The sequence below is a fragment of the Protomyctophum parallelum genome, assembly GCF_964188405.1.
Source record: "Protomyctophum parallelum genome assembly, chromosome: 23".
NCBI classification, from domain to species: Eukaryota; Metazoa; Chordata; class Actinopteri; order Myctophiformes; family Myctophidae; genus Protomyctophum; species Protomyctophum parallelum.
The window spans coordinates 27,795,554-27,813,001 of NC_139715.1; the positions used below are offsets into that span (position 1 = coordinate 27,795,554).

At 45.2% G+C, this 17,448-nt stretch overlaps 1 protein-coding gene across 1 annotated transcript in view; it reads left to right on the plus strand.

The window, feature by feature from the left end:
- The window catches only part of LOC310853980 (Krueppel-like factor 7), a gene marked incomplete at both ends in the record, with an annotated part of 39,934 nt that overhangs the window by 17,437 nt on the left and 5,049 nt on the right, over nucleotides 1-17,448 (plus strand). The window contains one exon of the mRNA XM_083758455.1: nucleotides 6,121-6,244. Coding sequence (XP_083614581.1) covers nucleotides 6,121-6,244 — 124 coding nt within the window. The remainder of the gene's footprint in view (nucleotides 1-6,120; nucleotides 6,245-17,448) is intronic.

The window sequence follows — 17,448 nt, forward strand, 5'->3', positions numbered from 1 at the left end:
CTCTGTACCTCACAGAGGATCACAGAGGATCACAGAGGCAGTACGAGGCGTATAGGCCTAGGTCTAGGATCACAGAGGCAGTACGAGGCGTATGGGCCTAGGTTTAGATCACAGAGGCAGTACGAGGCGTATAGGCCTAGGTCTAGGATCACAGAGGCAGTACGAGGCGTATAGGCCTAGGTCTAGCTACCTCTGTACCTCACAGAGGATCACAGAGGCAGTACGAGGCGTATAGGCTTGCGTCAAGCTACCTCTGTACCTCACAGAGGTACACAGAGGATCACAGAGGCAGTACGAGGCGTATGGGCTTGCGTCTAGCTACCTCTGTACCTCCGGCATCGGTCACTGGGAAGTGACCCATGCCGGGCTGGCAGGTATACCCAACCAGCATGCCACTGTTGTTTGGCAAACATTAATTTACTGAGTTGAAATATATATGGGGGCAGCTAGAAGGTCCTGGGTTCGATTCCCGCTCGGGACGCTGTGGGTGCTGCCGGCATGTTTCCTCCTCCACGTCATCAGTGCCCATACCCGAAGGCGGGGTTGGCGAAAGGGCCTTTCTGTGTGGAGTTTGCATGTTCTCCCCGTGTCCCCTAGGGTAGGTATACCTCACAAAAACATGCAGTAATCCTGGTCTCTAAACTGCTTCCCCCTGGCCAGCCGGGGCGCCTGATGGAGGGGAAAGGAACTGGTTGGAATAACGTGTTCCTTCCACGCGCTACGTCCAACCAGGGAAACTCCCCCCTGTCAGGTGTAAAGGAGCAACTTGGACACTCAGGCATGAAGGAAGCATGAGTTAAAGTCCGTTGCTCTCCCCTTGTCCCCCATATATGGGGACTAGGTTGGTGGAGGGTGTGTAGAGCCCAGGATCACATTAGATGATTGACACGGGGTGAAAAATGGGTTACAAAATCGTGGGATAAAAAATATATTAAAAAAATATATATATATATAAATGGTAAATGGTGCATTTATATAGCGCCTTTATCCAAGGCGCATTACATAGATTGTGCATTACATTCACCCATTCACACACACATTCATACGTGTACACCGATGGCAGCGGAAACCATGCAAGGCACCAAACCAGCGCATCGGGAGCAATTAGGGGTTCAGTGTCTTGCTCAAGGATACTTCGACAGTAACTCTGGGGGAGCCCGGGTTCGAACTGGCAACCTTACGGTTACCATCCAGGCACTCTACCCCTGAGCCACCGCCACCCCCGTATATATATATATATATGGAGATATATACAAGGTTTCTGCCTGAGAGCAATGACATTGTGGCAGTGGCTTAGCGGTAAAGTGGCCGGTAGAGCAGCCCCGAATGGGAACCGTGAGGTTCCCGGTTCGATCCCGGGGCTCCCTCAGAGTTAGTGTCGAAGTGTCCTTGAGCAAGACGTCCCTGGAACAACATATTTTCAGATGGGGGGTCCGCAGCCAAATACAGATCATTCTGGGGGGTCCTTGACATACAGTAGAAACATGGGTTTTTCTGAAAGCTTTTGGGATTTAGAAGGCATTTGTTTTTAGAATCGGCCTCGGGTCTAAATGGGTTAACTTGATGCATAATGAGAGAAACGGGGCTGACGCGTAATCTGTCTTGTTTTGGACAAAGAGACAGAGGGGGAGATTAGTCGCACATAGATTTGTCTGGTCAAATAACCACAAGTAAGGGATAATGTCTGGCTGGGTGGTCATTGTTGATAGATAAATCACAGACAGAGTGATTTATCTATAAACAATGACCACTCAGCCATAGTACATTATCCCGCTTATTAAACCTCAACTCATGTTTCTATGTCAGTGGTTCTCAAAGCCTTTTCATGTCAAGTACCCTCAAAATTATATGTAATTGGCCGCCGACCCCCATCTGAAAATATGTTGTTCCAGTTGTTCCCCCTCAGAAGCAAAGATTTCGTTCGCTCTGAAAGAATATATATATTCAAAGATTTGCACCACATTTGTGTGTGCCGCGCTATGAGCTTGTAGATCTGCTATTTAAATGTTTCAATAGCCAAAGTATAACATAATGCTATGAACACCAAAAGGGGTTCCCGCCCAGAATGGGTTAATACACAAATTAATACATTTGCCCCCAAAAGTGACAACTAAACAAATATTTCCTTGCTTACGGTAATTAAAGTGTTCCAACGTTGGCCCCGGCAGAGCGCGACGAGTCGCCTCGGGAAGCAAGGAAGGAAGTGAGTGTTGTGATCAAAGGGAATACATTTTGGATTCACTGCATCATCTATTTCTCCCTTCAAATGTCTTCCAAATCGTTCTTGAAAGCATGTTGTTTAGTTAACCCATTTTGGGGCGGGAACCCCTTTTGGTGTTAGCATTATGCTATGCTTTAGCTATTGAAAAATGGCAGATCTACAAGCTCATAGCGCGCCATCGAGTGGCGCACTACGAGCTTGTAGGTCTGCTATTTTTGAAAAATCGAAGAACGACTGACATAGAAACATAGGCTTTTTCAGAAAACTGTCAGGATGTAGAAGACATTTTTAGATCTGATCTCGTGTCAAAATGGGTTAAATGACACTGTGTGTTAGTTTCCATGGCTGTCATGTTGGGTACAGCAGTGGTTTTCATGTCAAGGACCCCCAAATTGACACTAATTAGCCCGCGGACCCCCATTTGAAAAGATATGCCAGGGACCCCCCCCCCCCATAAGAGAAGATTTTTACGGCTCTAGCAATGATTCTCAACCCATTTAATTTCAAGGACCCCCAGTTTGACATGCTTATTAGTCTACAGACCCCCATTTAATGGCATTTCCATCTCTGAGGCCCTGATTTATATTGTAAAATCAATGTTAATTTAACTCTGAGAGTGTACACTCTTTGTACACTCTGAGGCCTCTTTTAGACGGCGACCATCTCCATATAACACGTCAAAGTCCCGTTGCGTTCTCATTTTTTCTTACCCTTTACACGAGAACGCACACGTTATGATATGATGTGCTATTATGCTATACTGTCGCTAGGTGGCGATAACGGGCTGCCAAATAGACAGGTCACCCACGTACAAGAAGAAGACGCAAGCGGCGCAACACTGCTCTGGGCGCGCCACGGGATGATATATATGTATTAAATAAACGCTGCTGCCGCGGCTGCCGTCTATCACAAGGCTTTTTATTTACATCATGGTTTTACATTCACCATCGCTGATGAGCAGCACTTTGTAGGCGAGGAGGGAGGCTTGTTCAGGAACTCCATTATATCATAATGATATTGCTCTGCATCAATGTAATAAACATATGCGCTGTGAGCCAACGTGAGCCATGATGTCATAACTTTTGCGGATTCACCGTTTTGCCTGTTTATATGGAGACCATAGGAAACGGCGATCTAAAAGATTTCCACTCTGGGAGGCGGTTTCACTTTGTTGCGTTTTCACCTCCTGAGAACACGGTTCTCGTCTAAATGACAGCAGCAAACGATACTTTATTTTGACGTTTTATATGAACACCATCCTCATGTAAATAGCACCTCAGAGTCACAGACCCATAGGGGTCCATTTTGTTCCAAACTATCATTTAGCTGGGGACCCCCTGGAACTCCCTCAAGGACCCCTGGGGGTCCCCGGACCCCACTTTGGGAACCACTGGTGTACAGCATAAAATCCAAGCAGTGCAGCGGCTGCTCCGAGCCTTTGATTAGACATCAGTCTGTTATAGAGCGGAGTGGTCTGTTATCAAGAAATAACACGCCGCTGAATTTGGCGATTGACCAATCAGAATCAAGCACTCAACCGAGCCGTGTTAACACACTCCCTACTTTTGGCGGAACGCTCCGCCATAAGGAATGTAATAACCTTCCGCTTTTGGCGGACCCATAAGCTTCCATTTGGTTCCTAACTATCATTTAGCTGGGGACCCCCTGGAACTCCCTCAGAGACCCCTGGGGGTCCCCGGACCCCACTTTGGGAACCACTACTAGGGTTCAAGTGGTTACCGATTTTAAAAACAAACGAAAAAAAAAAAAAATCTGCCCTAGTTTCATGGCCCTTTTAACGCAGGGACAGGAACACACAAAACCCAGTGGGCTATAATTTAACTCTGAAAAAAGTGTACAAATGTATTTACACTTTGCTATTTGTGTGCACGCCATTATTGTCATGAGACTGGCCTAATTATCACTAGCCTTCCCCTCCGCTGGCATATCTGCAGCCTCGCTACCCTTAACCCATTTTGACCTGGGAACGATTCTGCAAATGTCTTCCAAATCCTGACTGTTTTCTTGGAAAAAGCAGTTTTTCTATGTCAGTCGTTCTCAAACACTTTCATATCACTTTTCACGATTATTCCAAAATAGCAGACCTATACAAGCTCGTAAGCACGCCACTCGGTGGCGAGCTACGAGCTTGTATAGGTCTGCTATTTTTCAATAGCACTTCTCCTCTCCTCTCCTCTCACCTCCCATCCCCACTCCTCCTCCTCCTCCTCCTCACCATTCCACCATAGTTCTCATTTAAACCACCCCCCCCCTCCCCCCCCCGCATCCCCAACTCCCTCATCACCTCCTCGAACCCACTCGACACTGCGTCCTCCTCCTCCCCCTCCTCCACAATACTCCCCTCTCCCCCCGCCCCCCCACTGCACTCCACTTGCCACTCGCCTTATGCACGTTCAGCAAAATTGGAGAGAGAGAGAGGGCGAGAGGGAGAGAGAGCAACGGGAGCCTCTCTTCCTCTTAAGAGTTAAGCACCCTCGTCTTCACTATCTCGCCGCTCTAGACAGGTTACACACGGCGCTCTGTCAGCGAACAGCCCACGGCGTCGTCCCCCTTCTCTCTGCGTCTCGCTGCGTCTCCAAACCTGAACGCCGGCGTGCGGCGCGTGCGTGTCGTCTGGGAACCGTGCGCACGCCACTCAGACAATGTCTCCTTTATTAACCCATTCTGACCTGAGATCAGATTCATACGAGGTTTCCGCCGGACAAACACTGGGTCTGATTAACCCATTCTGACCTGAGATCAGATTCTAAAAAATGTCAGTCGCTCTTCGATTTTTCAAAAATAGCAGACCTACAAGCTCGTATCGCGCCACTCGGTGGCGCGATATGAGCTTGTAGATCTGCTATTTTTCAATAGCTAAAGCATAACATGATGCTGACACCAAAATGGGTGCCCGTTCAGAAGGGGTTAACCCATTTTCACCGCATGGGAACGATTCTACAAAATGTCTTCTTCTAAATCCTGACAGTTTTCTGAAAAATGTCAGTGGTTCTCAAACATTGTCATGTCAAGGACCCCCAAGATTAACCCATTCTGACCTGAGATCAGATTCATACGAGGTTTTCCACTGGACACACACTGGTCTGATGAACCCATTCTGACCTGAGATCAGATTCTAAAAATGTCAGTCGTTCTTCGATTTTTCAAAAATAGCAGACCTACAAGCTCATATCGCGCCACTCGGTGGCGCGATATGAGCTTGTAGGTCTGCTATTTTTCAATAGCTAAAGCATAACATGATGCTGACACCAAAATGGGTTCCCGTTCAGAATGGGTTAAACTCACTCTAGGACAATCTACAATGTAGGCATTTAGCAGACGCTCTTAGTCCAGAGTGATTTATTTTACAGTAAGCACAGGGTTTTATACAGTATACCAGGGTTCCCCAATTACATTTCCCCAAGGGCTCATATTTTAACCAGGCTGTGTTTTTTATTTTTATTTTTTTGTATTAATTCATTAATCTTAGAATAGATGTAGAACAGCTAGTGGTTCTCAACCAGTGGTCCGGGGACCACGAGTGGGCCTTGAGGGGGTTCCAGGTGGGCAGGCACACACGCACGCACGCACACAGACACACACACACACACACACGCTAACCTCAGGATTAAACCAGAGGTTAGGGCAGGAACAGTATACATACATGAATGAATACATGAATATATTTTTGGAAGGAGAGATTCTCGACCAGGTGATCTTTATTTTAAAGCAGTGTGTGTGTGTGTGTGTGTGTGTTGTCTCTCTCTGTTCCCCCTGTGCAGGTGGTATTTATTTTAAAGCTGTGTGTGTGTGTGTGTGTGTGTGTGTGTGTGTGTGTGTGTGTGTGTGTGTGTGTGTGTGTGTGTGTGTGTGTGTGTGTGTGTGTGTTCTTCGTGCAGGTGAGAAACCCTACAAGTGCTCGTGGGACGGCTGTGAGTGGCGATTCGCCCGGAGCGACGAGCTGACGAGGCATTACCGCAAACACACCGGCGCCAAGCCCTTTAAGTGTAACCACTGTGACAGGTCTGTCAGAACGCACGCACACACGCACAAACGCACGCACACACGCACAAACGCACACACGTGTTAACGTAACACATGGAACCAAATGGACCCTTACGGGTCTGTAACTCTGTCAACACTGCCATGCCTTCTCTATGGATTTTCCAAAAACAAAAACTTCATTGGCACACATTGGAACCAAGTGGACATTTTAGGTCCATGTGTACACTCTCTTTTCCACCAAAATAACTTTGGTTCAACAACTGGTTTCTGTTCTTTATTCTGTTCCAACCTGAACAGTGACCTTGGTTCCCACTTCAGGGCAAGAAGTATTTTTTTGGTTCCAGTTCAGAACCAACTTTTAGGAATTTAGCCCATTTAGACCTGATACAAATATTTTCTGAAAAACCCCATGTTTCTATGCCAGTACCCTAACCCTAAAACCCATGTTTCTATGCCAGTACCCTAACCCTAAACCCCATGTTTCTATGCCAGTACCCTAACCCTAAACCCCATGTTTCTATGCCAGTACCCTAACCCTAAACCCCATGTTTCTATGCCAGTACCCTAACCCTAAACCCCATGTTTCTATGCCAGTACCCTAACCCTAAACCCCATGTTTCTATGCCAGTACCCTAACCCTAAAACCCATGTTTCTATGCCAGTACCCTAACCCTAAACCCCATGTTTCTATGCCAGTACCCTAACCCTAAACCCCATGTTTCTATGCCAGTACCCTAACCCCCATGTTTCTATGCCAGTCGTTCTCAAACATAGCAGATCTACAAGTTCGGTGGCGCGCTATGAGCTTGTAGATCTGCTATTTTTCAATAGCTAAAGTATAACATAATGCTTAAAACACCAAGAGGGGTTCCCGTTCAGAATGGGCTAATTTGGTTCAGTAACTGTCCATGGTGCTGAATCAGCGAGGTTGTTTATTGCAGTGGTTCTCAAAGTGGGGTCCGGGGACCCCCAGGGGTCCTTGAGGGAGTTCTAGGGGGTCCACAGCTAAATGATAGTTTGGAACTAAATGGAGCCTTAAGGCTCATACATAGTCTGGTTTTACGGTGGTGGGGTGACCACCGAACTACAACATGACGTCACTGAGCCGCGGTGAAGAGCAAACCACCGCCACCGCTCCAGCCCTTCTCTCTGTTTTTACTCACCACCGCTCAACGTTATTTCAGCTCCGGTGGTCAGCTCACCACCGGAGCGGTGGTCACCTCACCACCGAAAATCCAGACTATGAATAGGCCTTTATGGGTCTGTAACTCTGAGAGTGTACAAATGGAACCAAATGGACGAGTGCAAATGGTTCCATTTGTACACTCTCAGAGTTAAATTAACATTGATTTTACAATATAAATTGAGGGTCCGTATGTAGACTAATGGATGTCAAACTGGGGGTCCTTGAAATTAAATGGGTGGATAATTAATCACTGCTATAGAGCCGTACAAAAGATTCACAGTGTGCATTGAGGTTCCCAGAGACGTACGGCAGCCATATATCTTTAACCCATTCTGACCTGAGATCAGATTCATACGAGGTTTCCGCCGGACACACACTGGACTGATGAACCCATTCTGACCTGAGATCAGATTCTAAAAATGTCAGTCGTTCTTCGATTTTTCAAAAAATAGCAGACCTACAAGCTCGTATCGAGCCACTCGGTGGCGCGATATGAGCTTGTAGATCTGCTATTTTTCAATAGCTAAAGCATAACATGATGCTGACACCAAAATAGGTGCCCGGTCAGAATGGGTTAATTCCTTCTACAGGTGTTTACAATGATGCTAATGAAGGCTCTGTTCTATTCCGGTCAAACGAGAGTCAGGGACCAGTGCAGAACCAAATAGACCCTTATGGGTACATTTGGTTTCATATTAAGAGTTACATTATTGTGAAAATATCTGCATTAGTTAACCCATTCTGACCTGAGATCAGATTCATACGAGGTTTCCACTGGACACACACTGGTCTGATTAACCCATTCTGACCTGAGATCAGATTCTAAAAAATGTCAGTCGTTCAAAAATAGCAGACCTACAAGCTCGTAGCGCGCCACTCGGTGGCGCGCTATGAGCTTGTAGATCTTTTCAAGAAGAGAATGTAGAAGACATTTCATTTTCTTTACCCAAACGATAGCAAAATATTCAAAGTTTTAGGTCTTGAGAGGCAAAATCTCATCATCAAATTCAGAATACAGAATACATAGACCAGTTGAAAACCAACTGGTCTATAATGGACTGATGCAGGTTTCGCCAGGCAGATCACACGCATCAAACTAAAGCCAAAATAACTAACTGAATCCATAAATCCATAAATAAATAACTAGCTATAGCAGCAGAGGTGTGAAGCAGAGCCCCCTCAGAGGCAAGCAGTCAGCTGTCAGGGAGAGAGACGGAGGAGGAGGCTGTGCTGTCTTAAACGTCTGGATGAATCAGCGTCGGGCCCCGAGGGAGGAATCACACCGCGCCCCACGACGCACTGGGGAGCCGGCCCCGCTGTCACACCTGCATCTCACACTGCACTGCACCGTACATACGTGTGGAGGGACGCTAGGGACACTCCCCTCTGTGTGTGTGCGTGTGTGTGTGTGTGTGCGCGCGTGTGTGTGTGTTACTATGCACTTGTGAGGCGCCAAACTGTCCCCACAAGCATAGTAGAATTTGAAATAAATATGACATTGTGAGGACAATTCTTCCCTTGGCCCGTCACAAGACAAATGGTTGCTTCATAGATAGAGCATTTGTTTTATTCGGGGACTTGATTTAATACTATAGTTGTGTGCTGTACTGTAGCTCACAAAAGCGTCTCAAGTCAACATGACACGTTGTGCGAGCTTGGAGATCAGGTATTTTGGGTGACAGTACTGGTACGATACGATTAAACGCAGGCCCTGAAATGTTCTTATAAAATGGCCGTACAGAAATGTCGATACCGAGACTAAAACTAAGACGAAAAATGTTCGTCGACTACCTTTTTTCACTGACGAAAACTAAATGGAAACTAAATAAAAATTAAGCTATGGTGACTAAAACAATAAGACAAAAAATCTTATGATATTTAGTTGACTGAAACTAGACTAAACACTAAAACATTTCAGGTGACTAAAATGTGACTAAAACTAAATGAAAACGTTTAAAGGGACTATGACTAAAACTAAAATAGAAATTTGCTGCCAAAAACAACACTGGCATATAATGTGTGTGTGTGCTTAATGTGATCGGAGAGTTGTGTCTGTCTGTGTGGCACCACAGTATGTCTGCAAGTGTCTATTTTTGAATGCGTGTGTGTGTGTGTGTGTGTGTGTGTGTGTGTGTGTGTGTGTGTGTGTGTGTGTGTGTGTGTGTGTGTGTGTGTGTGTGTGTGTGTGTGTGTGTGTGTGTGTGTGTGTGTGTGTGTGTGTGTGTGTGTGTGTGTGTGTGTGTGTGTGTGTGCGTGTGTGTGTGTGTGTGTGAGCGTGAGCGTGAGCGTGTGTGAGCGTGTGCGGACGGACGGACGGACGGGTGCACTTGGCCCAGACAGATGGTGAAGTATGAGTCACGACTGGGGGGCATGACACCAGCTGGTACACCGTGGGTCTGTCTCTACCCCACCACCCCACCCCCCCCACCCCTCATCTCTACCCCAACCCCCCCACCCCTCATCTCACCCCCCCCCCACCCTTCTCCCATCACTCTTCAGTTCTGTCCTCTCCTCCTCCTCCTCCTCGAGAGGGTTAGGGTACATCTACTGTACTTGAGTACACTTTTGTGAAATACCTATGTTTCTATGTCAGTGATTCTCAAACTATTTCATGTCAAGGATCCCCAGAATTATCTGTATTTAGCCGTGAACCCCCATCTGAAAATATGTTGTTCCAGGAACCCCCCCCCCCTCCCCCAGAAGCAAAGATTTGAGTTGAAAAACATTCGCTCTGAAAGAATATATATTCAAATGTTTTTGTGCCACATTTCCCCTAAAAAATAGCAGACATACAAGCTCATAGCGCGCCACTCGGTGGCGCGCTATGAGCTTGTATGTCTGCTATTTTTCAACAGCTTAAAGCATAACATATTTTCTTCTTTTTATTACTTTCACTACATTATACTCTGCACGTACTGTACTTTTGACTCGACCACGTTTCTAGGAAGGGACTCTCAGCGGCCTAAACTTACATTGTGAAATAAATAAATAATAAATTTTCGTTGCCATTGTCACAAATTCGCAATATTGCTTGCTCTGGGTGGATCTTTGTTGGTTGTAAAGTGTCTTGAGACAACTCGTTGTGATTTGACACTATAATAAAATTGAATTGAAAAAAATTGATAACCACTTTCAAATATAATGAAAATAGCTGCTGTTATACTTTAACTATAAGTATAAAATATGACAGAGCGACTTACAATAATCAAGAACAAAAGCATGGGAATACATCACAAAAGCATTTATCATTAAACATGCGTAAGCTAAGAAAGTAACAGTGGAATATCTATATTATGAGACTATACATATAAACTATATATATATATATACTACTATGCTATACATATGTACTATGGCGTGCTATGACTATATACAATGCAATTATAGTGCCGTCTACATAACATGCTATAAGTCTGTATCAGATGCTATCTAAGTCTACAGAAATGCTACAAAACTTACATTTATTAACCAATTCAGCCATATATATACTTTTTTCGGCCATTTGAAAATAGCCGATCTGCGACGCATGTGAGCTTGTAGATCTGCAATTTTCAGTACTTTCTACTTTTGGTACCTACTTTAAGAATTCTTCGATAGAGATACTTTTGTACTTTCATTCAAGTAGATTTTCAGTTCAGATTCCTACTGTATGTTTAACCCATTTTGGGCGAGAACCCCTTTTGGTGTTAGCTATTGAAAAATAGCAGATCTACAAGCTCATAGCTACGAGCTTGTAGGTCTGCTATTTATTTATTTTAATCGAAGAACGACTGACATGGAAACATAGCTTTTTCAGAAAACTGTCAGGATGTAGAAGACATTTTTAGAATCTGATCTCAGGTCAGAATGAAAACTGTCAGGATGTAGAAGACATTTTTTAGAATCTGATCCCAGGTCAGAAATGGGTTAACCGAGTAGTTCTATATTGCGGTATTTAAGTAAAACAACTGAGTAAATCTTTCCACCACTGGTAGTACTGCAGGGTTGAGTATACTTTTACCTCCTCACTGGCCCCTCCTCCTCCTCCCCCCCCCCCCTCCCCCCCTGGGATGGGGGGAGGGGGAGGGGGGGGGAGGGAGGATGACAGAGGTAATGGCTGTTGCCTGGAGGGGGTCCCATCATGCATGGGGGAGAGGGGGGGAGGGGGCACAGGGGTGGGTGGTGCCCCGAAGGGAGTGTGTGTGTGTGTGTGTGTGTGTGTGTGTGGGGGGGGGGGGGGTCACAGTGGGGGGTGTACCATATTTACAGTCTCTTCAGCTGACACTTGAATAAGTGTCACACCCCCCCCCCCCCCCCCCCCCCCGTAAGGGGCCCATAAGAGGCCATTTTTACACTTGCAGCAAAAAAGAAATACCGTGAAGAGATTTTTTTGTGTTGAGGAGGGGGGAGGGGGGGGGGGAGGCCAAGTACAGACCCCTGGAGGAACCCCTGGACAATGAAGTATATGCACTATACTGTATACTGTACTGTATGGGCTCAGGGTTTGAGCGGTTAACCCATTCTGAACGGGCACCCATTTTGGTGTCAGCATCATGTTATGCTTTAAGCTATTTAAAAATAGCAGATCTACAAGCTCATATCGCGCCACCGAGTGGCGCGATACGAGCTTGTAGGTCTGCTATTTTTGAAAAAATCGAAGAGCGACTGACATTTTTTTTATCTGATCTCAGGTCAGAATGGGTTCGTCAGACCAGCGTGTGTCCAGTGGAAAACCTTGTATGAATCTGATCTCAGGTCAGAATGGGTTAATGTACATACAGTACATCTCCAGGGTCTCACTGTGGGTCTACAGTCTCGTGTAGCCATGATGACAATCAGTCAATCATTTGCCTCTTTTTATAAAGCATTCTTTATACACTCGTGCGCGAGCGTCTTCTAGGCGGGGGTGCGCCACAGGAAAAGGCTAATGGTGGTGCTATATGGTTTTATTTTAAATTATATTAACATATTATGCCAATATATGCCAAGTATATTCAGAATATAGTATACATATACTGTATATGCCATATTCAGGTTCATATATGTGGATAAATAGGAAATATATGTCTCTATTATGCATTTTATATGTCCATGTTGGGGGTGCATCAGCTATGTCAGGAGGTAAGAGGTTTGGGAACTGCTGTACAAATACAAAACATACATATTCAAAGTAAAAAAGGCTAACTGTCTATTTTTACGTCATGATGTATGATGATAAGATCGCCCATCACTTCACACAGAGGAGTGTTTTTTTTTGTACTGAATGTGGTTGAGATATAATTTCAACTTCAAGTACACTAACTAAACTGGACTAAAATAGAGACAAAAACGGACGAAAAGTCGGCGTCAAAGCCTCAGACGATCGGACGAAGAAACACGCAGGCAGAGATGAGCTGAAGTGTAGCGTTGTATTTATTGCAACAAAGACCAAGACAGAGAGCTTCCCCGTGGCCATGCATGCTCTCTGCCACGGGAGCACACCACAGACTAACCACCTCTCCGTGGCTAGCCTGCTATCAGACCCCTCTTTCACTTACAAAGGGACATTTTATACAGTTCCATCAAACAGAGGTGTTTTACACCTTTACATATCAACAGTGGGGGAATGCATAAAGAGTGACGTCTGAGATGTAATCAAGTGACCTGTTGTTGAGACAATAGTATGCAAACAAACAAAAGGCATGTAAAACAGGCCAACGACACCTTGACTTTAGATATCAAAAACAGGCCTCTGAGACTGACTGCCTTGAGAAACATGAGATATGCAAAGAACGATGGTTCCCAGAGTACTATTGCTTTCAGCTAGACAGACAGGCTACTACAGCTTACTTAGCACAGAAATGTAGTTTGATCCAAATTATAGAATGATTATAGTATACAAATTATTGAGTCCATATACGACATGGTGCGCCGAGGCATACATGTGGAAGCCACTTGTTTTAAAATGCAAAAAAAAAGCGCTGCCCGACACACTGAATACGGACTCACCTCGGTGTCATAGTACATAATGTAATTTAATCACACAGTAATTGGAATTTGGTAGGGTTCAAGCTTAACACATTTTGGGCGGGGACCCCTTTTGGTGTTAGCATCATGTTATGCTTTAGCTTTTGAAAAATAGCAGATCTACAAGCTCATAGCGTGGCACAGAGTGCCGCGCTTATACGAGCTTGTAGTTCTGCTGTTTTTTAAAAATCGAAGAACGACTGACGACTTTGAGAAATCGTGAAAATGTACATCAAATCTTTGAATATATATTCTTTCAAAGCGAGCGTTTTTAACTCAACTCTTTGCCTCTGGGGGGGGGGGGGCCCTGGAACACCATATTTTGAGATGGGGGTCGGAGGCTAAATACATATGATTCTAGGGGTCCTTGACATGAAATAGTGTGAGAACCACTGACATAGAAACATAGCTTTTTCAGAAAACAGTCAGGATTTAGAAGACTTTTTTAGAATCTGATCTCAGGTCAGAATGGGTTAAAATACAAAAAGTGCTGCCTGACACACTGAATATAGACTCACCTGGGTGTCACACATAATGTAATTTAATCACACAGTAATTGGACTTTGGGAGGGTTCAGGCTTAACCCGTTCTGAACGGGCACCCATTTTGGTGTTGGCATCATGTTATGCTTTAGCTATTGAAAAATAGCAGATCTACAAGCTCATATCGCGCCACCGAGTGGCGCGATACGAGCTTGTAGGTCTGCTATTTTTTGAATAATCGAAGAACGACTGACATTTTTTAGAATCTGATCTCAGGTCAGAATGGGTTCATCAGACCAGTGTGTGTCCAGTGGAAACCTCGTATGAATCTGATCTCAGGTCAGAATGGGTTAAGCCACCACAGAGTCAGAGATCCCCCAAAAACACAAGGAAGCGGCGCTATGGAGAGGCGTCAGGCAACCTATACAAATTCTACATTCTACACTAGAGATGAGGGAATGAAACGTGATGGATTACAGCATAACATACCATCGCTGTGTCCGTGGAAACCTTGTGTGTCCAAAACAAAACTGGTTTTTTTTTCAGAAAATACAGTAGCTGATCTACAAGCTCACAATGCGCCGCAATGCGGCGTGTGGTGAGTTTGTCAATCGGCTATTTCGACAACTTTTGCTCGACACTCTTGTTTAATGAAATATGACATAGTGTAAAAAAGACAATTGGAGATACAAGGTTTCTGCCAAACGGCGACAATATGTCATTTTAAAACCCTCGGCCGTAGAGGCTGAAGTGTATCTCGAGTGTCAATCCAACAGAGCTCCCTTTGGAATATCATCTGCGTACATTTCCATATCTCCGCTCTGTACTCGGCAAGTCAATATGCTCAATGTTCAATTGAATCACAGAGAGGTAGATGGAGGAGGAGAACGTCCATTCAAATGACAAGCAACAGGATAAGACCATGTGGTTGTCTGATGGAGTTGTTGTCCTTGCATGCGTGCAGCTCTGCACACAGATGTTCCAACCCAGAATATACTAACATACTGTAAGGTTTAACCCATTTAGGCCTGAAATCAGCTTTCTGAAAAACCTTACGTTTCTGTATCAGTGGTGCTCAATATTTCATGTCAAGGACCCCAACAAAATATGTTGTTCCAGGGACCTCCAGGGACCTTTATTAAAAAATAAAACGTTTTAGACGCCACTTTTTGAATCGGCCTCAGGTCTAAAAAGGTTCAAAAACAATGTCAGGAGAAAATGTTAACGTTAATTAGCTGCAAAGGGAATGTCAACTAAGCACTCGTCGCAAAACAACAATCTTTTATCGGGTTGCACGGTTCAGAAATAATAACCGCACCAAAAGATCACCAGCACTCGCTTCTTACGGTCCTTTTAACGTTAATTACTACTTTGTAGATTTGGATTATTATCACAAAACTTTAAATTAAAAAAAAAAAAAAATTAACCACTTCGGCCCTATACACATTTTGACCATTTGAAAATGGCTCACAATGTGTTTGATGAGCTTGTACATTCTGCATAGTGAGTACTCTTACTTTTGGTACTTTAAGTACATTTTGAAACCAATACTTTTGTACTTTTACTCAAGTACATTTTTAATTCAGGACTTTTACTTGCAACAGAGCACGTCTATGTTGCAGTATTGGTACTTTTACTGAAATACTTTTCCTGTATCTCCTGTTTCCTTTACTGTGAGGCAGCACAGCTGGACATGATGACACCAATATGTCAGTTAGTCCAGTCCAGTTGGGTATTGCTTTTATATACCGGTAGTCTTTATAGCCCATTCTGTGCGGGAACCCCTTTTGGTGTTAGCATTATGTTATGCTTTAGCTATTGAAAAGTAGCAGATCTACAAGCTCGTGTTCAATGCTCAAAGTGGGTTATTCAGTTATTTTATGTATTTATTTATTTTTTGTATTTATTTTAGTTTGATGCATGACATGATGTGATCTCAGCAGATGTGCCTTATAGCTGGTTGGCTGGCGTTCACACACCTCATCGATTCCACCAATCACCGGACGGGAGGTGCGCGACGGTACCGCTGCAATGTGACATGTACTGCACATGTCACACTGTACATGTACATGTCACACCGCGCGGCACAGACGCTGGCTACATTTTATACACACTGCGCGGCACAGACGCTGGCTACATTTTATACACACTGCGCGGCACAGACGCTGGCTACATTTATACACACTGCGCGGCACAGACACTGGCTACAGTTTATACACACTGCGCGGCACAGACGCTGGCTACATTTTATACACACTGCGCGGCACAGACGCTGGCTACATTTTATACACACTGCGCGGCACAGACGCTGGCTACATTTTATACACACTGCGCGGCACAGACGCTGGCTACAGTTTATACACACTGCGCGGCACAGACACTGGCTACATTTTATACACACTGCGCGGCACAGACGCTGGCTACAGTTTATACACACTGCGCGGCACAGACGCTGGCTACATTTTATACACACTGCGCGGCACAGACGCTGGCTACATTTTATACACACTGCGCGGCACAGACACTGGCTACATTTTATACACAGACGCTGGCTACATTTATACACACTGCGCGGCACAGACACTGGCTACATTTTATACACACTGCGCGGCACAGACGCTGGCTACATTTTATACACAGACACTGGCTACATTTATACACACTGCGCGGCACAGACGCTGGCTACATTTTATACACACTGCGCGGCACAGACGCTGGCTACAGTTTATACACACTGCGCGGCACAGACGCTGGCTACATTTTATACACACTGCGCGGCACAGACGCTGGCTACATTTTATACACACTGCGCGGCACTGACACTGGCTACATTTTATACACACTGCGCGGCACAGACGCTGGCTACAGTTTATACACACTGCGCGGCACAGACGCTGGCTACATTTTATACACACTGCGCGGCACAGACACTGGCTACATTTTATACACAGACGCTGGCTACATTTATACACACTGCGCGGCACAGACGCTGGCTACATTTATACACACTGCGCGGCACAGACACTGGCTACATTTTATACACAGACACTGGCTACATTTATACACACTGCGCGGCACAGACACTGGCTACATTTTATACACACTGCGCGGCACAGACGCTGGCTACATTTTATACACACTGCGCGGCACAGACACTGGCTACATTTTATACACAGACACTGGCTACATTTATACACACTGCGTGGCACAGACGCTGGCTACATTTATACACACTGCGCGGCACAGACACTGGCTACATTTTATACACACTGCGCGGCACAGACGCTGGCTACATTTATACACACTGCGCGGCACAGACGCTGGCTACATTTTATACACACTGCGCAGCACAGACGCTGGCTACATTTATACACACTGCGCGGCACAGACGCTGGCTACATTTATACACACTGCGCGGCACAGACACTGGCTACATTTTATACACACTGCGCGGCACAGACGCTGGCTACATTTTATACACAGACACTGGCTACATGTTATAGTCTGTAGAGTCCTGGGAGTAATGGCTCAGCCCAGCTTTCATCAAGAGGGGGGAGGAGGGGGGAGGA